The following is a 21,690-nucleotide window of genomic DNA, read 5'->3' on the forward strand; positions in this document are numbered from 1 at the left end:
AGTCTGCAGGAGGCCTGGAGGCCTGTCACAGGATTGGAGGCCTGTTTGTGTGGGTGGTTGGTGGGTGGCTGGGAAGCAGGAAAGGGGCTTGTTTGGTTATTGTTGTTTCGGTGCTTGATTTGTTCCGCCAAGCACTACAGGCAGATGGTGTTTGTGCCGGAATGTGTAGCAACCCTTGCAGTTGACCCAGCACATTCTTAGGTTAGAAACATAGAAACATAGAAAACATACAGCACAATACAGGCCCTTTGGCCCACAAAGCTGTGCCGAACATGTCCCTACCTTAGAACTGCCTAGGCTTTACCCATAGCCCTCTATTTTTCTAAGCTCCATGTACCTATCCAATAGTCTCTTAAAAGACCCTATCGTATCTGCCTCCACCACAGCCGCTGGCAGCCCATCCCATGCTCTCACCACTCTCAGCGTAAAAAATTACCCCTGACATCTCCTCTGTACCTACTTCCAAGTACTTTAAAACTATGCCCTCTTGTGCTAGCCATTTCAGCCCTGGGGAAAAGCCTCTGACTATCCATATGATCAATGCCTTTCATTGTCTTGTACACCTCTATCAAGTCACCTCTCATCCTCTGTCGCTCCAAGGAGAAAAGGCTGAGTTCACTCAACCTATTCTCATAAGGCACGCTCCCTAATCCAGGCAACATCCTTGTAAATCTCCTCTGCACCCTTTCTATGGTTTCCACGTCCTTCCTGTAGTGAGGCGACCAGAATTGAGCACAGTACTCCAGGTGGGGTCTGACCATGGTCCTATATAGCAGCAACGTTACCTCTCGGCTCTTAAACTCAATCCCATGATTGATGAAGGCTAATACACCGTATGCTTTCTTAACCACAGAGTCAACCTGCATAGCAGCTCTGAGTGTCCTATGGACTTGGACCTCAAGATCCCTCTGATCCTCCACACTGCCAAGAGTCTTACCATTTCTGCCATATTCTGCCATCATATTTGACTTACCAAAATGAACTACCTCGCATTTATCTGGGTTGAACTCCATCTGCCACCTCTCAGCCCAGTTTTGCATCCTATCAATGTTCTGTTGTAACCTCTGACAGCCCTCCACACTATCCACAACACCCCCAACCTTTGTATCATCAGCAAATTTACTAACCCATCCCTCCACTTCCTCATCCAGGTCATTTATAAAAATCACAAAGAGTAGGGGTCCCAGAAGAGATCCCTAAGGCACACCACCGGTCACCGGCCTTCGTGCAGAATATGACCCATTTACAACCACTCTTTGCCTTCTGTGGGCAAGCCAGTTCTGGATCCACAAAGCAATGTCCCCTTGAATCCCATGCCTCCTTACTTTCTCAATAAGCCTTGCATGGGGTACCTTATCAAATGCCTTGCTAAAATCCATATACATGACATCTACGGCTCTACCTTCATCAGTGTGTTCAGTCACATTCTCTAAAAATTCAATCAGGCTCGTAAGGCACGACCTGCTTTTGACAAAGCCATGCTGACTATTCCTAATCATATTATGCCTCTCCAAATGTTCATAAATCCTGCCTCTCAGGATCTTCTCCATCAACTTACCAACCACTGAAGTAAGACTCACTGGCCTATAATTTCCTGGGCTATCTCTACTCTCTTTCTTGAATAAGGGAACAACATCCACAACCTTCAAATCCTCCGGAACCTCTGCCATCCTCATTGATGATGCAAAGATCTTCGCTAGAGGCTCAGCAATCTCCTTCCTCACTTCCCACAGTAGCCTGGGGTACATCCCATCCGGTCCCGATGACTTATCCAACTTGATGCTGTCCAAAAGCTCCAGCACATCCTCTTTCTTAATATCTACATCCTCAAGCTTTTCAGTCCACTGGAAGTCATCCCTACAATCGCCAAGATCCTTTTCCGTAGTGATTACTGAAGCAAAGTATTCATTAAGTACCTCCGCTATTTCCTCCGGTTCCATACACACTTTTCCATTGTCACACTTGATTGGTCCTATTCTCTCACATCTTATCCTCTTGCTCTTCATATACTTGTAGAATGCCTTGGGGTTTTCCTTAATCCTGTCCGACAAGGCCTTCTCATGGCCTCTTCTGGCTCTCCTAATTTCATTTTTAAGCTCCTTCCTGATAGCCTTATAATCTTCTAGATTCATATCATTACCTCGTTTTTTGAACCTTTCGTAAGCTCTTCTTTTCTTCTTGACTAGATTTACAACAGCCTTTGTGCACCAAGGGTCTTGTACCCTACCATCCTTTCCACGACTCATTGGACAACATACCTACTCAGAACCCCACGCAAATATCCCCTGACATTTGCCACATTTCCTCCATAAGTTTCCCTGAGAACATCTGTTTCCAATTTATGCTTCCAAGTTCCTGCCTGATAGCCTCATATTTCCCCTTATTCCAATTAAACATTTCCCTAACTTGTCTGTTCCTATCCCTCTCCAATGCTATGGTAAAGGAGATAGAATTGTGATCATTGTCTCCAGAATGCTCTCCTACTGAGAGATCTGACACCTGATCAGGTTCATTTCCCAATACCAGATCAAGTACAGCTTCTCCTCTTGTAGGCTTATCTACATACTGTGTCAGGAAACCTTCCTGAACACACCTAACAAACTCCACCCCATCTAAACCAGGGAGATGCCAATCAATATTTGGGAAATTAAAATCTCCCACCACAACAACCCTGTTATTATTACTCCTTTCCAGAATCTGTTGGCTGTTAACGCAAATGATGCATTTCACTGTATATTTCAATGTACATGTGTTAAATAAATGAATCTAAACTCCCTTCAACCTTTGATTCCCTTGCCAACCAAGAACCTTTCAACCTCTGCTTTAAATATACTCAATGACTTGGCCTCCACAGCCATTTCTGGCAATAAATTTCACAGATTCACCACCCCCTGGCTAAAATAATTCCTCTTTTTTTCTATTCTGAAGGGATATCCGTCTATTCTAATGTGTGTCCTCTGGGGTTAGACTCCTCCACTATAAATCTATTTCCTCTATATTCCTTTCAATATTCGATAGGTTTCAATAAGATCATCTTTCATTCTCCTAATCTCCAGCAAGCACATGTCCGGAGCCATCAAATGCTTCTCATATGATGAGTCTTTCCTTCCCGGAATCACTTTCATAAACTTCTTTTCAATTCTCTCCAATGTCAGCATGTCCTTTCTCAAATAAGGGAACTAAAATTGATCACAAAACTCCAAGTGTCGCCTCGCCAGTGCCTTATAAAACTTCAACATCCTTGCTTTTATATTTTAATCCTCTCAAAGTGAATGCTGACATCACATTTACCTTCCTCACCACCGACTCAACCTGCAAGTTAACCTTTAGGGAATCCTGCGCAAGGACTTTCAGATCCCTTTGCACGTCAGATTTTTGAATCTTCCAAACACAAGAGGTACTGCAGATGCTGGCAATCCAGAGCAATACACACAATGTGCTGGAGGAGCTCAGCAGGTCAGGCAGCATCTATGAACGGGAATAAACAGTCAACATTTCGAGCCGAGACCCTTCACCAGGACCCTTCCTTTGGTAGAGAGGTACCTCCACCCCGCCACCCAGGTAGGTTACTTCTCCACTGTAAATTGCCCTGAATAGGTGAGTGGTCGACCCCGAGGCAGTTCCGTAAAATGGAGACCAAAGTGAGATTTGTCAAACAACACACATCAAAGTTGCTGGTGAATGCAGCAGGCCAGGCAGCATCTCTAGGAAGAGGTGCAGTTGACGTTTCAGGCTGAGACCCTTCGTCAGGACTAACTGAAGGAAGAGCTAGTAAGAGATTTGAAAGTGGGAGGGGGAGGGGGAGATCCAAAATGATAGGAGAAGACAGGAGGGGGAGGGATGGAGCCAAGAGCTGGACAGGTGATTGGTAAAGGGGATGTGAGAGGATCATGGGACAGGAGGCCCAGGGAGAAGGAAAAAGCGGGGGGAGAAACCAGAGATTGGGCAAGGGGTATAGTCAGAGGGACAGAGGGAGAAAAAGGAGAGAGAGAGAAAGAATGTGTGTATATAAATAAATAACGGATGGGGTACCAGGGGGAGGTGGGGCATTAGCGGAAGTTAGAGAAGTCAATGTTCATGCCATCAGGTTGGAGGCTACCCAGACGGAATATAAGGTGTTGTGTTTGTGAGATTCGTCAAAGCTGGTGTTTGATGGTCAGCAGAGATGCCATGATGTGTGACTTTGATCTTACGATTCTGCAGGACAGGAATTTTAACACTGAGGCATTTCCAAATCAAAGAGGGTCACTGAACATAGAGGCAATGAGAAACTTATTTCTCTTAAGTAAACTGAGCAACTGTGACAGAGAAATCGCCATCCTCTATCAGCCGTCCTCAGAATCAGAATTGATTGTGGCTTGGTGCCAAGCTTAAAGACACAGGACAATATCATAACAGACAACACAGTAGCAACCAACAATTACAAGACAATTGTGCAGTCATGAGCAATCAACAATTAGCAGAATGGTCACATGCACAAATAATAAATGTGAACATATGAACAGGCTTATTATTGTCTGGTTTGGTGCAGCATCCTCTCACAACACACAAGAACTACAGAGGAGGGGATTTCACTCAGGTTCATGGCCTGAACAAAAGAAGGGAGCAGTGGGTCACGGTATATGGAGGGATTTAAGGTGGGGGGTTATATGGGAGGCAGGGTTTGAGGGTCGGCACAACATTGTGGGCTGAAGGGCCTGTAACGTGCTGTACTATTCTATGTTCTATATTCAGGGTAAAAGAGCCTTTAGCAGAGACCAATCCAGGCATCAAAAGTTTGAGAGGAAATTATTTCACTCAGGTCCATGGCCTGAGTAGAAAAAGGCAGCAGTGGGTCGCTGCAGTATAACAGAGCTTTGACCGGTGATCGATCCACATTTGAGATTGATTAACAAGAGCAAATTAAAGGAAGGCAGAAGCAAGCGCAGCAGCCATAGTCTGAGTGGACAGGATCAGAATGGTGATCTCGAGGCTTTAGCTCTTTGAGGCTTCGGTGGAGAGAGGCTTCAGTCAGAGAAGGCAAAGAAAAGAAAAGCTCCAGGTTGAGTTTTTCATTCCTTATTCCTTCCCTTCTTTATACCAGCTCAGCTTGGATAGTAGAGATGCCAGACAGGATAGCAGAATGCTCCTCCGGCGGGATGTGGGAAGGCAGGGAGACCTCCAGTGTCCCTAACCACAGCAGCCACAAGAAGTGCATCCCGCTGCCCCTTCTAACAAGCCGCGTTAAGGAGTTGGAGCTGGAACTGGATGAATTCCAGATCAGTCGGGAGGCTGAGAGGGTGATGGTTAGGATATATAGAAAGACTCTTACACCCAATGTGCAGGACACAGGGAACTGGGGAAGGGGAAGGGGGTGAGGAGTCAGTGCAGAGTACCCCTGTGGCCATCCCCCTCAACAACAGGTATATCACTTTGGATAACGTTGGGGGGGAGGAGATTGATCTAACAGAGGAAAGTCACAGTGCTCGGGTCTCTGGCACTGAGTCTAGCTCTGTGACTCAGACGGGAAGGCGGGGAGAAGAAGCACACTGTGGTGATAGGGGATTTGTTAGTTAGGGGAACAGACAGGAGGTTCTGTGGGTGAGAACGAGATTCCGAGAAGGTATGTTGCCGCCCGGGTGCCAGGAATCAAGTCCCCGGCATTCTTAAGTGGCAGGGTAAACAGACAGATGTTGTGCTCCATGTAGGTACCAATGACGTGGGTAGGAAGGGGTGACAAGGTTATACATACGGGGAGTTCAGGGAGTTAGGTGCTAAGTTACAGGGCAGGACCTGCAGGGTTGTGATCTCAGGATTGCTAGCCGTGCCATGTGCTAGTGAGGGGAGAACTAGGAAGATTATACAGTTTAATACATGGCTAAGGAGTTGGTGTAGGAGGAAGAGCATAAGATTTTTGGATAATTGGGCTCTCTTCCAGTGAAGGTGGGAACTGTACAGAAGACACAGTTTCCACCTGAACTGCAAGGGGACTAATAATCCAGCAGGAAGGTTTGTTAATGCTGCACGGTGGGGTTTAAACTGGAATTGCAGGGGCATGGGAACCAGAATGCCAGAACAGATAGTGGAGATGTTGGTAAGACCTCAGAAAAAGTCAGGAGTCAAAAGGTTGATCATGGTGCGATGTGTCCTGAGCTGTGTATATTTCAATGCAAGAAGTATCATAGAAAAGGCGGATGAGCTCAGGGCATGGATCAACACCTGGAATTATGATATTGTAGCCATTAGTGAGACTTGGATGCAGGAGGGGCAGGACTGGCAGCTCAATATTCCAGGGATCCGTTGTTTGAGATGTGGCAGAGCGGGAGGGATTAAAGGAGGAGGGGTGGCGCTACTAGTTAGGGGAAATATCATGGCAGGACAGACTGGAGAACTCAACTAGTTGGGGGGTGGAACTGAGAAAGGTATGAACACATTAATGGGGCTATATTGCAGACCAGCCAGCAGCCCTAGGGATTTAGAGGAACTAATTTGTAAAGAAATCACCCACACTTACATATTGACTGGGTATCCCATACTGTAAAAGAACTAGATGGGATAGAGTTTGTCAAATGTGTTCAGGAAAGTTTCCTTATTGATATGTGGAAGTCCCAACAAGAGAGTGATACTGAACCTGCTGTTGGGGAATGAGACAGGGCAGGTGACAGGAATTTGTGTGGGGGAACACTTTGCACCCAGTGACAAAAATGTCATTAAGTTTCAAGTAAATATGCAAAAAGATATGTCTGGTCGCGGGTTAAGATTCTGAATTGGACGAAGGCCAATTTTGATGGTATCAGAAATGATCTGGCAAGCCCGGACTGGAACAGGTTGTTTTCTGGCAAAGTTGTACTTGGAAAGTAGGAAACGTTTAAAGATGAAAATTTGAGAGTACAAAGCTTGCATATGCCCATCTGAATAAAAGGTAAAGCTAACAGGTGTAGGACACCTTGGTTTTCAAGAGGCATTGAGGTCCTGGTTTAGAGAAAAAAAGGTGTATAACAGGCATAGGCAGGTAGGAACAAATGAGGTGCTTATAGAGCACAAGATGTGCAAGAGAACACTTATGAAAGAAATCAGGAAGGCTAAAAGAAGGCATGAAGTTGCTCTAGCAGACAAGGTGAAGGAGAATCCTAAGGGGTTCTACGATATGTTAAGAGCAAAAGGATTGCGAGGGACAAAATCAGTCCGCTGGATCACCAGAATAGTATTCCATGTGTGGAGCCAAAAGATGGGGAAGATCTTGAATGAATTCTTTGCATCTGTAGTTACTCGGGAGACAGATACAGAGTCTATAGAAGTGAGACAAAGCAGCATCAACTTCGTGGACCCGGTGCAGATTACAGAGGAGGAAGTGTTTGCTTCCCTGGGGCAAATTAGGGTGGTTAAATCCCTAGGGCCTGAGAAGGTGTTCCTTTGGACCCACCGGAGGCAAGTGCAGAAATTGACATGGATTTAGTAAGGCATTTGACAGAGTCAAGAAGGTTCAGTTGCTCGGCATTCAGGATGAGGGAGTAAATTGGATTAGATATTGGCTTTGTGGGAGAAGCCAGACAGTAGTAGTAGAGGGTTGCCACTCTGACTGGAGGCCTGTGACTAGTGGGCAGGGTTTGGTGCTGGTCCTTTGTTGTTTGTCATCTCTGTCAATGATCTGGATGATAATATGATTAACTGGATCAACAAATTTGTGAATGACACCGAGATTGGGCGTGTAGTGGACAGCGAGGAAGGCTATCATGACTTGCAGGTGGATCTGCATCAGCTGGAAAATGGGCTGACAAATAGCAGATGGAATTTAATGCAGACAAGTGCGAGGTTTTGCACTTTGGTAGGATCAACCAGGGTAGGTCTTTCACAGTGAATGGTAGGGCACTGAGGAGTGTGGAAGAACAAAGGGATCTGGGAATACAGGTCAGTAATTCATTGAAAGTGGCTTATAGGTAGATAGGGTTGTAAAGAAAGCTTTTGGCACTTTGGCCTTCATCAATCAACGTATTGAGTACAGAAGATGGGATATTATGTTGAAGTTGTATAAGACGTTGGTGAGGCCTAATTTGGAGTATTGCATGCAGTTTTGGTCACCTACCTACAGGAAAGATGTAAACAAGGTTGAAAGAGTACAGAGAAAATTTACAAGGATGTTGCCGGGTCTGGAGGACCTGAGTTATAAGGAAAGATTAAATAGGTTAGGACTGTATTCCTTAGAATGTTGAAGACTGAAAGGAGATTTGCTAGAGTTAGACAAAATTATGGGGGGAATAGATAGGGTAAATGTAAGCAAGGTTTTTCCACTGAGTTTGGGTGGGACTACAACCAGAGGTCATGGGTTAAGAGTGAAAGGTGAGAAGTTAAGGGGAAACATGAGGGGAAAGATTGACTCAGTGGGTCTTGAGAGTGTGGAATGAGCTGCCTGTACAAGTGGCCCATGCGAGCTCAATTTTAATGTTTCAGAGAAGCTCGGATACGTACATGTATACTATGGATATGGAGGGCTATTGTCCTGGAGCAGGTTGTTAGGAGTAGGCAGTTTCAATGGTTTCAGCTGGGACTAGATAGGCTAAAGGGCCTATTTCTGCACTGTATGACTCTACAGTGAGAGATCCCTCTGCAGGCCGCTATAGCTTTCCTTGCTGTCCACGACACCCCCAATCATATCAGCAAGAAAGTCCATTGGCTGCAGTCTACCATCATGGCAGGACTTGTATGTGTCCAGGACAAAGAAGAGGGCTGGAAAAATCATTCCGGACACTACCCACAGTGTAAACTACCTTTTCCAAAAGCTCCCTTCCAAAAAGCGCTAACAGACTATGAGAAACAAAAATATTATCGCCATGTTAAAAGCTCCTTCCCCCAGGCAGTTAATCTGATCAACTATTCTCATTCGGACCCCAACGTCCCTCTCTGTCTATACCCTTGTCACCGCACTGCACTGTCAACATTTTAAACCATTTTTATAATGCTGTTTACATTGTAAATACATGCAGGTATTTATATATTTATACACATTTTATTCATAAATGTACTTTAACCTCTAACTATATAATTATTTATAAGAAAATAAGATTATTTGACATAGGAACAGAATTAGGCCATTTGACCCTTTGAAATTGCCCTGCCATTCAACGATGGCTGATTTATTATCCTTCTCAACCCCATACCCCTGCTTTCTTCCCATAACCTTACAAGAACCTATCAACCTCCATTTTAAATATACTTAATGACTTGGCCTCCAGAGCCCTCTATGGCATCGAATTCCACAGTTTCACCACCCTCGGGCTAAAGAAGTTCTTTATAATTTTTGAATATTGTTCTTTGCTGTAAGTCACACCCTGACCAACACCACCATAGCAAATTCCCTCCATATGTCAATAATATGTCATTGATGGATAAAGTTGATCATTGATTTCCAGATCTATAAGGGTCACTTTATAGGCATCCGTTAGTCTCGTGAGACCATGGGTTTGCGCCTTGGAAGATTTCCAGGATGCAGGCCTGGGCAAGGTTGTATGGAAGACCAGCAGTTGCCCATGCTGCAAGTCTCCCCTCTCCACGGCACCGATGTTGTCCAAGGGAAGGGCATTAGCACCCATACAGCTTGGCACCAGTGTCATCGCAGAGCAATGTGTGGTTAAGTGCCTTGCTCAAGGACACAACAGGCTGCCTCAGCTGAGACTCGAACTAGCGACCTTCAGATCACTAGACCAACACCTTAACCACTTGGCCACCCGCCAACACAGAGGCGTCACTAAACACAGAGATAATGAATAAGGTCTGATAAGACATAATCCATAAACAGCAGAGATCCTTCAACACATCCACATGTAGACATCATCATATTAAAAAAAATCACCTCTTCATCCTGACGAATATCTTGAATGGCACGAAGCTGGAGCAGTTTCCCTTCGAAGACCATCACGCAGTTTGGGTCACAGCTGTGGTTTAGCAGAGACATGCTGTAGAGAGGCAATAACATATTCAATTCAATTTGTTAGTTTCCTTCAGAATTTAAAGTCTTCAGAAATCTCATGATTTTTTTTAAAACAGGGATAGGTGCTGTGCCTGTTGCTTGTCATTTACATAAACAATTTGGATGAGAATGTACAAGATATGGTTAGTAGGGCTGGAGAGGGCATGAAGAGTCTGTGGTGGCCAGTGCTATCATGTTTGTTGTTGTGTGCTGGGGCAGCAGGCTGAGGGTAGCAGACACCAACAGGATCAACAAACTCATTCGTAAGGCCAGTGACGTTGTGGGGATGGAACTGGACTCTCTGACGGTGGTGTCTGAAAAGAGGATGCTGTCCAAGTTGCATGCCATCTTGGACAATGTCTCCCATCCACTACATAATGTACTGGGTGGGCAGAGGAGTACATTCAGCCAGAGACTCATTCCACCGAGATGCAACACAGAGCGTCATAGGAAGTCATTCCTGCTTGTGGCCATCAAACTTTACAACTCCTCCCTTGGAGGGTCAGACACCCTGAGCCAATAGGCTGGTCCTGGACTTACTTCATAATTTACTGGCATAATTTACATATTACTATTTAACTATTTATGGTTTTATTACTATTTATTATTTATGGTGCAACTGTAACGAAAACCAGTTCCCCCAGGATCAATAAAGTATGACTATGACTATGACTAGATGGCATTGTAGACAGTGAAGATGGCAATCAAAAATTACAAGGAGAATCTGGAACAGCTGGGTAAGTGGGCAGAGGAGTGGAAAATCGAGTTCAATCCACATCAGTGTGGACCATCACAAGCCTAGCTTAGAAAGGTAGAGAGTTGAATGAGGGTCCAACAACCCCATCCCATAAAACCCCAGAGCTACAGAAATACCAACACAATCTCTAAAGACGTCATACCTGGGAGAGGAAAGATCTTCAAAGATCGGCTACACCTGGGGACAACGTGAAAGACTGGCCTGGGATAGAGCAAGCTGCTGTTGATGGCCTGCTATGTTCCAGTAGGGTGGATGAGTTTAAGCAATTAAGTTCAGAGAAGTGAAAGGCGTTGTGTTTTGGAAAGCAGGACTTTTGTAATGAATACACTTAGTGGTCACTTTACTAGATACCTCCTGTACTTAATAAAATGGCCACTGAGTGCACGTTCTGGTCTTCTGCTGCTGTAGTCCAACCACTTCAAGGTTTGAAGTGTTGTGCTTCAGGGATGCTCTTCTGCACACCACTGTTGTAATGTGTGTTTTACACTTAAGACATAGGAGCAGAATTAGGTCATTCGGCCCATCAAGTCTGCTCTGCTATTCCTTCATGGCTGATCCATCATCCCTCTCAACCCTATTCTCCTGCCTTCTCCTCGAGAATTTGAGTTACTGTTGCCTTCCTTCCAGCTTGAACCAGTCTGGCCATTCTCCCCTGACCTCTCTCATTAAAAAGCCATTTTCGCCCACAGAATCAGCACTCACTAGCTGTTTTTGGTTTATCGCACCTTTCTCTGTAACCTCTAGAGACATGAAAATCCCAGGAAACCATCAGTTTCTGAGATACTCGAACCATCCTGTCTGGCACCGACAATATTCCTCTGTCAAGGTCACTTGGATGAAATTTCTTCCCCATTCTGATGTTTGGACTCACAAATTTCTACAGATGTACCATGGAGAGCATTCTGGCTAGCTACAACAGCATCTGATATGGAGGGGCCACTGCACAGCATTGGAAATATCTGCAGAAAATTGCAGACCCAACCAGCTCCATCATGGGCACTAGCCTCTGCCTTAAGAAGGTGGCATCCATCATTAAGGACCCCCATCACTCAGGACATGCCCTCTTCTCATTCCTACCATCAAGGAGGAGGTCCAAAAGCCACACACTCAATGTTTTAGGGACAGTTTCTTCCCCACTGCATCAGATTTCTGATTGGACAATGAACCCACGTATACTACCTCACTATCTTTTTCCTCTTTGCTCTCTTTTTGTACGACTTATTTAATTTAACATGTTGCCACAAAACAACATATTTCATGACAATATGCCAGTAATATTAAATCTGATTCTGAACTGAACCTCTTGACCACGTCTACATGCTTTAATACACTGAGTTGCTGTCAAATGGTTAGCTGGTTAGTCAACTGCATTAACGAGTGGGCGTGCAGGTGCACCTAACAAAGTGGCCCCTGAGGACAGTGTGACCCTCGAGGCTCCTGTAGAACTGGAACCTTGGAGCACAAGTGTGCAATTCCCTGGAAGTGGCAGCACAGCTTGACCAGTTGGTGAAGAAGGCATTCAGCATGCTACTCTTCCTCAATCAGGGTACTGACTATTGGGTTTGGGATGCTATGTTACAGTTTATATAAGACGTTAGACCATAAGAACTGAAGACATCAGAGCAGAATTAGACCAATCGGCACATTGAGTCTGCTGTGGCATTTAATCATGGCTGATTTACTTTCCCTTTCAACCTCATTCCCCTGGTGGGACCGTCATATGTTGAAAGATTGGAGTGACTGGGCTTGTATACACTGGAATTTAGAAGGATGAGAGGGGATCTGATTGAAACATATAAGATTATTAAGGGATTGGACACGCTAGAGGCAGGAAACATGTTCCCGATGTTGGGGGACTCCAGAACCAGAGGCCACAATTTCAGAATAAGGGGTTGGCCATTTAGAATGGAGTTGAGGAAAAACTTTTTCACCCAGAGAGTTGTGGATCTGTGGAATGCTCTGCGTCAGAAGGCAGTGGAGGCCAATTCTCTGGATGCTTTCAAGAAAGAGTTAGATAGAGCTTTTAATGATAACAGAGTCAAGGGATATGGGGAGAAGGCAGGAACGGGGTACTGATTGTGGATGATCAGTCATGATCACAGTGAATGGCGGTGCTGGCTCAAAGGGCAGAATAGCCTACTCCTGTGTCTATTGCCTATTGTCCATTACCTTGTCCCTGTAACCTTTGATGCCCTGACTAATCAAAACCTCCACTCTAAATATAACTTGGCCTCCACAATCACTTGTGGTAATGAATTCCACAGATTCACCACCCTCTAGCTAAATAAATTCCTCCTCATCTCTGTCTCGAAGGAATGTCCAACTATTCTGAGGCTGTGCCCTCTGGTCCTAGAATGCCTCGCTATAGGAAACATCTTCTCCACATCCACTCTGTCTAAGTCTTTCAATATTCAATAGGTTACAATGAGATCCCCCCATCATTTTTCTAAACTCCAGCGAGGAAAGGCCCAGAGCCATCAAACGCTCCTCATATGTTAACCCTTTCATTCCTTGGATCTTTCTTGTGAACCTCCTCTGAACTCTCTCCAATCCCAGAACTGACTTTTGTAGATAATGGGCCCAAAAGGAGGCACCTGTTATTTCTTATATATTTGTGGTTATATATCTGACAGGAAAGACATAATTAAGCACCTGGACAACACAAACACCTACGTCAGGATGCTGTTCATCGACTATAGCTCAGCATTTAATACCATCATTCCTACAATCCTGATTGAGAAGTTGCAGAACCTGGGCCTCTGCACCTCCCTCTGCAATTGGATCCTTGACTTCCTAACTGGAAGACCACAGTCTGTGCAGATTGGTGATAAAATATGCTCCTCGCTGACGATCAACACTGGTGCACCTCAGGGGTGTGTGCTTAGCCCACTGCTCTACTCTCAAGAATATACATGACTGTGTGGCTAGGTATATGTCAAATACCATTTATAAATTTGCTGATGATACACCATTGTTGGTAGAATCTCAGGTGGTGACGAGAGGGCGTACAGGAGTGAGATATGCCAACTAGTGGAGTGGTGTCACAGCAACAACCTGGCACTTAACATCAGTAAGACGAAAGAGATAATTGTGGACCTCAGGAAGGGTAAGATGAAGGAACACATACCAATCCATATAGAGGAATCAGAAGTGGAGAGAGTGAGCAGCTTCAAGTTCCTAGGTGTCAAGATCTCTGAGGATTTAACCTGGTCCCAATATATCGATGTAGTTACAAAGAAGGCAAGACAGCAGCTGTACTTTATGAAGAGATTTGGCATGTCAACAAATACACTCAAAAATTTCTATAGATGTACTGTGGAGAGCATTCTGACAGGCTGCATCACTGTCTGGTATGGAGGGGCTACTGCACAGGACCGAAAGAAGCTGCGGAAGGTTGTAAATCTAGTCAGCTCCATCTTGGGTATTAGCCTACAAAGCACCTAGGAAATCTTTAGGGAGCGGTGTCTCAGAAAGGCAGCACCCATTATTAAGGACCTCCAGCAGGCAGGGCATGTCCTTTTCTCACTGTTACCATCAGGTAGGAGGTACAGAAGCCTGAAGGCACACACTCAGCGATTCAGGAACAGCTTCTTCCAATCTGCCATCCGATTCCTAAGCGGACATTGAATCTTTGACACTACCTCACTTTTTTTTTAATATGCAGTATTTCTGTTTTTGTATGTTTTTTAAATCTATTCAATATACATAATTGCTTTACTTGTTTATTTATTATTACTAATATTTTTATTTTATTTATTTTTTTCTCTCTGCTAGATTATGTATTGCATTGAACTTCTGCTGCTAAGTTAACAAATTTCACGTCACACGCCGGTGATAATAGACCTGATTCTGAAGCTCAAACAAGTGCAAGGAAGATTTATGAGAACGTTGCCTGTTTCTAAGTTTTATGACTTTATGATTCTTATGCTCTTTTGCTAGATTTTTGTTGTTTACTGCAGATTGGTGAGGGATATGCCAAGACATGAGTTTTCAGATTATGGCAATCTACCCTTGTACAGTCCCTGAGATCTCAGGGCAACCCTCAGAGCAGGAGTACGTCACCAGACCACCAACCTTTTGATCCTCTCTTCCATTCATCAAGACCATAGCTGATCTACGACCATATAAGACATTAGACCATAAGACCCTAAGACATAGGAGCAGAATTACGCTATTAATTTCTAAGGGTGTTATAGGTTTTCGGGAGAAGACAGGAGAATGAGGTTGAGAAGGATAATAATTCTGCCATGATGAAATGGCAGAGCAGCCTCAATGGGCCGAATGGCCTCATTATGTCCCTGTGTTTTACGGTCTTTTGGCACTATTTTATATCATCATCCCCAGACTCAATCTTCATCACTTCAATGCTGTTCTTCACCTCCAACAAGCCCCACCACTGGAGAGGACCTAATCTGCGGGTCAAGGGTGAGTCTGTTAAGCCACCGTCACCCTCTATCCAGAACAAGGACCACCTCAACCTCAGGTCCACAAAAGCATCTGTGCTTGTGCACACTTGGAGGCCAAATTCCAACCCTTCACTGAAGTGTAAGAAAGATCACCCCTTCCACTCCAACATCTGAAACCAAAGAATCTCTGCCAACCTGCCCCGTCCGCAACTCTGCCTTTGACCATCAACATCCACATTGAGATCTGGGAAATCGGGGATCACTTTCGGTATTTTAGGAGATACTTCTCGACAAAAATGGGGCATAGATGGCAAAATTGGCCACTATTTCCAGCACATTTTAACCAGACTGAGGATAAACATGGGACACAGGTGAAGAATAAGATAAAGAATAGCTGCATTTGTCACATGTACATTAAAACAAAGAGTGAAATGTGTTTTTCATGTTGCGGATGTACTGTGGGCAGCTTGCAGACATGCTTCCGGTGCCAACGAAACATGCCTACAACTTACTAACCCTAACCTATATATATTTGTGATGGGGGAGGTGTCATAAGGAGGTGGCTGGGAACGGACCCAAGTGCAAGACACAGACACTGAAGTATTAGGGACAGGACTAGGATACAGGGTGAGGGCAAGGACATGGACACGAAAACCGGGAACCCGGAACGGGACTGGACAAGAGAGTTAGGAGCCCGGGCTTGGCCTCCGAGCTAGAGACTGGACAAGGACCCAGTACCTGGGTCTTGCCTCTGGCTCGGACCCCAGAACTAGGCAAGGACGAGGCTTGGCTGGCAGGCAGGACGAGGCTGGAGTCTTCAGGCTTGAGGCTAGAGACTAGAGGCGAGGCTTGGCAGGAGGCAGGAGGCTGTAGTCTTCAGGCTTGAGGCTAGAGGCTAGAGGCGAAGCTTGGCAGGAGGAAGGAGGCTGGAGTATTCAGGCTTGAGGCTAGAGGCTAGAGACTTGAGGCGAGGCTTGGCAGGAGGCAGGAGGCTAGAGACTTGTGGCGAGGCTTGGCAGGAGGCTGGAGTCTTCAGGCTTGAGGCTAGAGACTAGAGGCGAGGCTGGAGTCTTCAGGCTTGAGGCTAGGCAGGAGGCTGGAGTCTTCAGGCTTGAGGCTAGGCAGGAGGCTGGAGTCTTCAGGCTTGAGGCCAGGCAGGAGGCTGGAGACTTGAGGCAAGGCTTGGGGCTGGAGGCTGGAGGCTCCTCCTGGGCAGGGTGTGGTTCCCTTGGGCAGGGCGCGGATCACCACCCAATTGAGGCAAGGGATAGGAAGGGACAGAACCAACCGCAGGTAACGGTAAGACGGCCTGGCTTACCCAACGGAGGCAAGGGACAGGAAGGGACAGAACCAACCACAGGTAACGGCAATACGGCCTGACTTACCCAACGGAGGCTAGGGACAGGAAGGGACAGAACCAGCCGCAGGGTAATAGCAATACAGCCTGACTTACCCGGCGGAGGCAAGGGACAGGAATGGAGCTAGGTACGGGGTGGCTCCAGGACAAGACTGAAGGTGAGACGAGGCGAGAGTTACCAGCAAGACCAGGCAAGGCTTCAGGCAATGCAAGGCGAAACAAGGACTTCAGGCGAGGTGAGAGTTACCGGCAAGACAAGGCAAGGCAATGCTTCAGGCGAGGAAACAGAAGGCAGAGGAAGGAATACAAGGAATAAGGACAAGAACAATCCAGCAGCCACGCCCTGGTCTCTGAAGGTATTTATGCAGCCAGCCCCAACGAGCATCAGCTGACTCAATTAGAGCTCAACAAGAACAGAAACAGGGTAGACAGGAAAACCTGGAGCAAGAGTCGATGAACCAGACCGTGAACCGGAATACGGACTTCACGGACTGGACCATGACCGAAGGAAACCAGAGAACCTGAAGGAAACCCACATGGTGAGGGGAGAATGCACAAGCTCCTTACAGACAATGAAGGGAATTGAACCCTGGTCTTACACCTGGCACTGCCAAGAGCTATGCTAACCACTATGCCATTGTGCCTCCCTTCTACACCACCGTGATCAATAAAAACTGAGGTATGTAGAAACGTCTTCTCTCTGAGGGTGGTAAACTTGTGGAATTCTGTGTCCCTGACTGTGGTGGAAGCTGGATCATTACATAATTTTATGGTGGACATCGATAAATTTTTGAAAGAGGGAATCACCGTAAATTAGGTGAAATATTGAAGGGGAACATGAGGGAGCGCCTTCTCACTCAGAAGGTGGTGGGATTATGGAACGAGCTGCCAGCAGAAGCGGTGGATGTGGGTTCAGTTTCAGCATTTAAAATAAATTTGGATAGATACATGAATGAGAGGGTTTTGAAGAGCTCTGGTTCAGGTGCCGGTCGATGGGATTTGGTGGAACAATAGTTTGACACACACAAGATAGACTGAATGTACTCCATGACTGAATCTGATGAAAATATTAAGGGTTGGGGGTAACTGGCACAGAAGGGCAGGCTTGAGGAGCTGGTGGCCTACCTCTGCTCCTGTTCCCTCGTGTTCAAGTTCTGGTGCCTCGCACTCATCAGTAAGCCTGTGGTCCACTAAGCAACAGTGATCCTCGCCTTACCGAATGCTTCAAAGACACAGACAACCCAAGGTGGACATTTCAACTCGAAGGAGAAATATCACCAGTGCTGTCTTTAAGTCCATGGGCGGATTGTCAAACCAATGTCAGCGCTGGCTATGTATGGTTAGGGTTATTGAATTGTGGACATGCTCTGGTGGTGGCAGAAACGTGGCGACATTTGCGGGGAACGTAGTGCAATACTTGCTGATTTGATTGGACACAAAATGGTGCATTTCACTGTATGTTTCTATGGAATAAAGCTAATCATCTTCTTCTCAACCAAGCGAACATCTCCAGCATTTTGGGTCTGATCTCACTCAACCAGCTCCACCTGGCTGGCCACACACTCCACAAGCCTGACCAGTCCTGAAAGGAGCATTCTACTGAACTTCCACAACAGACAGAGATTAAACAGTGGGCAAAGAAAATGTTTCAAGGATGCTCTCAAGGCCCCTTTGGAAAAATGTAATAGCCTCATGGACTCATGGAAATCCCGAGCCCAAGTCCACACAACGTGGAGAAGGACCATCTGGTATGGGGTCGAGTCCCTTGAGTCTCCAGCACAGGAACATAGGTGGACACACGTAAACAGTGGAAGAAGCACACAAGATCTGAAGAAACAAGATACTGCAGTTGCTGGAATCTGGAGCAACACACAAGATGTTGGAAGACTTAGCAGGTTAGGCAGCATCAGCAGAGGGAAATGGACAGCTGGCATTTCAGATTCTAGACCTTTCACCGAGACTGGGTCTTGACCCGAAATGTTGACTGTTCACATTTCTCCATAGATGTTGCCTGACCTGCTGAGTTTCTCCAGCATCTCGCCCGTTGTTTCTGAAACATCCTACCAAATCACTCTGAGAATCCTGCAGAAATCTCTTCAGCAACCCCCATTAAGTCATTAAATCATCCTTGACCTCCAGGAATCTGCTTCAGAAGAGATTTCTTACTTAAAAGGTCACAATATAGGGAGGGAAAGCCTCGGTGTTTAAGGTTCAAGCTGTGCTTGCACGTACTAATAATGGGCACCTGATGGTCGAGCCTTGCTTTATTTCAATAACCTTCTCACTTTTCAGCACCACATTCATATGCAAGTCACTTCAAAATATAGGGCACATCCCTCGTGAGTGTAGGTTACAAACAGCATTTTATATTCTGTCAATTAAAACTGAAAGCAGTCATTAATTATCTCAACCCTAAACAGTGAAATCCATGTAATCCATTTAACTGAAGCTTAGCGCTGCTGAATTCATTAGGAGTGCCGTGTAAATACAAATTCCCTCTCCTTCTTTACATAATAGCTCCGATAACAAAGGACTTCAGTGAGCAATGATGAGCCTCAAGGAGGACAGAGAGATTTTCCAACTTAAGTAATGACAGTAGCAATTTAACAATAAAGCTGCATGCTTGCCAAATTAAATTGCATGTGCTTGTACCAGGACTTTTCCTGATGCAGCAAACTTCATACTGGTTGAGACTGATAAACTTAATGTGAACAATGTGCATTTTGCAGATCAAGGCTGCTTCGCATTCTCATTCTACCGAGCGCCCTGCAGTCCCACTGTACACTATCACCTCGACAATGCACTGCTGGACCTTTCTACTGGAAGTTAGTGCAATTTTTAAAAAAATTTTAATTAATTGAGATACAGTTGGGAATAGGCCTTTACGGTCCATCGAGTCACATACCCAGCAATCCTCAGATTTAATCCTAGCCTAATCACAGGACAATTTACAATGACCAGTTAACCTACCAACCAGTCTTTGGACTGTGGGCGGAAGACTTTCTTCCAGAGGGTGCCCCAATTGAACTCCAAACTCCAATGCCCTGAGCTGTAACAGTGTCGCGCTAACCGTTACTCTACAGTGGACACACATACGCTGACTGGCGTTAACTGCTCTATGTTAGTTGATCTGCTCCAGCTTATTTTGTAAAAGAAAGGCTTATACTTAAATCGCGACTTACACATCCCCGAGACGTCCCCTGACTTTATCTGGAGACATGGCACAGAACAGGCCCTTCTGAACCAATGAACCGCACCACCCAAAAACCAACCTATTCGTTGTTGTTCCTTTCCGCGCCTTGTGGCGCATCAGGCCACAATCTTGCCGACACTTTAGCGTTTTTTTTCTCTGTTCTTTATGAGGCTGAGTTCCTTCTCATCACTCAACCCTGCGCTAATGGAAAGCCAGCGAGGAGCCGGTGGGATTCACAGCCAGGACCATTTGCCCGGAAATCCAGTGTGGATGTCACTACGCCACCAGCTGACCGACTTCTGGGGTGTTGATGGTGAAGACTGAGCGATGTCACTGGATGTGAATGGTAGCTTCTGGAATCTCTCTCGCTGGACAAGATCATTGTCTTGCACAATTGCTGCTTGTCTTTTCATCACCACACAGCCCTATGTAACTTGGTGGCTCAGGTAGACAGAGTGGTGAAGTAGGCACTTGGCACGTCCGCCTTTATCAGACAGGACAACGATCACACATCTGTATCTGTACAAGCCAATGCTGAGACCACGGCTCGACTATTGCGAGCAGTTCTGGTCACCCAGCATCTCATTAAGCTGGAAAGGGAACAGCAAAGATTCATTTGGGTGCCACCGAGACAGGAAAACTTGAGTTATAAGGAGAGGCTGGATATAAGGAGAGGTTTTTCCCTTGAGTGAAGGAGGATGAGGGACTTTAAAGAGGTTTATAACATCTTTATGAGGTAAACAAGGTGGACAATCACAATCCTTTTCCCAGGGTAGGGTAGTCTAAAAGTAGACAGCATAGATTTAGAGTGCCTTGGTAGCAGTTAGCGTGATGCTATTACAGCTTGGGGCGTCAGAGTTCAGAGTTCAATTTTGATGCCATTTGTATGGAGTCTATACATCCCTCCCATGAGCGTGTGGGTTTCCTCCAGGTGCTAAGGTGTCCTCTCACATTCCGGAGGTGCACCGGTTAGTAGGTTAATTGGTCATTGCAATTTGTCCCGTGATTAGGCTAGGGTTAAATCAGTGGGGTGCGGTGCAGCTCCATATTGTATCTGTAAATAAATAAACGAAAATTGAAAATGAGGAGGAAATATTTAAAATGATCTGAGGGGCAAGTTATTCACATGGATGTATGGAACAAGTTGCATAAAGGCAAGGTAATGACAAGGTTTAAAGGGCATTTGTACAGGTATATTGTTAGAAAAACTTTAATGCACGGGTTCTAACCTGGAGTCATTGGATCTCTTGGTCAATGGCAAGGATCCACGGCATAACAAAGATTGGGAACTGTGATTTAGTGGGAAACGAGGCAAATGCAGGCAAAACGAGCTGCTTCAAACATCTTGATCAGCATGAATGAGTTGGGCCAAGTGGCCTGTTCCTGTTCTGTATAACTCCATGAGCCCAGATCTTACTGCATAAAGACACGGTCTGTTTTCTTTGCCGAGCAGTTTCAAACAGAATTGAACAGGGTGCAATCACCAACGATAATTATATGATGTAAGGAAAGTCACTGATGAAAAGACTGGACCAAGGAAGTCACCTTGAGGATGTTCAGGTATAAGTAACCTCTGACAACCACAGCCAATGCCCTTTATGTGAGGAACGATCCCACCACTGGACCCAGGAAAAATCAAAAGGGGTGTCATAAGTAAGATGGGCAAGTGTCATGTGATAGGACCACGGACAATGGTCTCATTTGCAGATTGAGAAGAGAAGTGAACGAGGGCAGCATGGTAGCATAATGCTTTTCAGCGCAAGGGCAAGATCGGGGTTCGATTCCCACCACTGTCTGTAAGGAGTTTGTACGTTCTCCCCATGACCACGTGGGTTTCCTCTGGGTACTCTGGTTTCCTCCCACAGTCCAAAAATGTATGAGTTAGGGTTAGTGAGGATGCTGCCCGGATTAGAGAACATGTCTTATGAGGAAAGGTTGAGTGAGCCCGGATTTAGGAATGAAGGAGGAAAAAGGCGACTATGAGATTATGAGAGGAATAGATAGAGAGGACAGCTAGCACCTTATTCCCAGGGC

The 21,690-nt window shown here is 45.6% G+C and overlaps 1 protein-coding gene across 4 annotated transcripts in view; it reads right to left on the reverse strand.

Annotated features, from left to right (window-relative positions):
- The window catches only part of smyd3 (SET and MYND domain containing 3), a 1,006,799-nt gene that overhangs the window by 170,231 nt on the left and 814,878 nt on the right, over positions 1–21,690 (reverse strand). For all 4 annotated transcript variants that reach the window (XM_063055477.1, XM_063055479.1, XM_063055478.1 and 1 more), the window contains one exon: positions 9,827–9,929. In XM_063055477.1, coding sequence (XP_062911547.1) covers positions 9,827–9,929 — 103 coding nt within the window. The remainder of the gene's footprint in view (positions 1–9,826; positions 9,930–21,690) is intronic.

The sequence above is a fragment of the Mobula hypostoma genome, chromosome 8 (assembly GCF_963921235.1).
Source record: "Mobula hypostoma chromosome 8, sMobHyp1.1, whole genome shotgun sequence".
NCBI lineage: Eukaryota > Metazoa > Chordata > Chondrichthyes > Myliobatiformes > Myliobatidae > Mobula > Mobula hypostoma.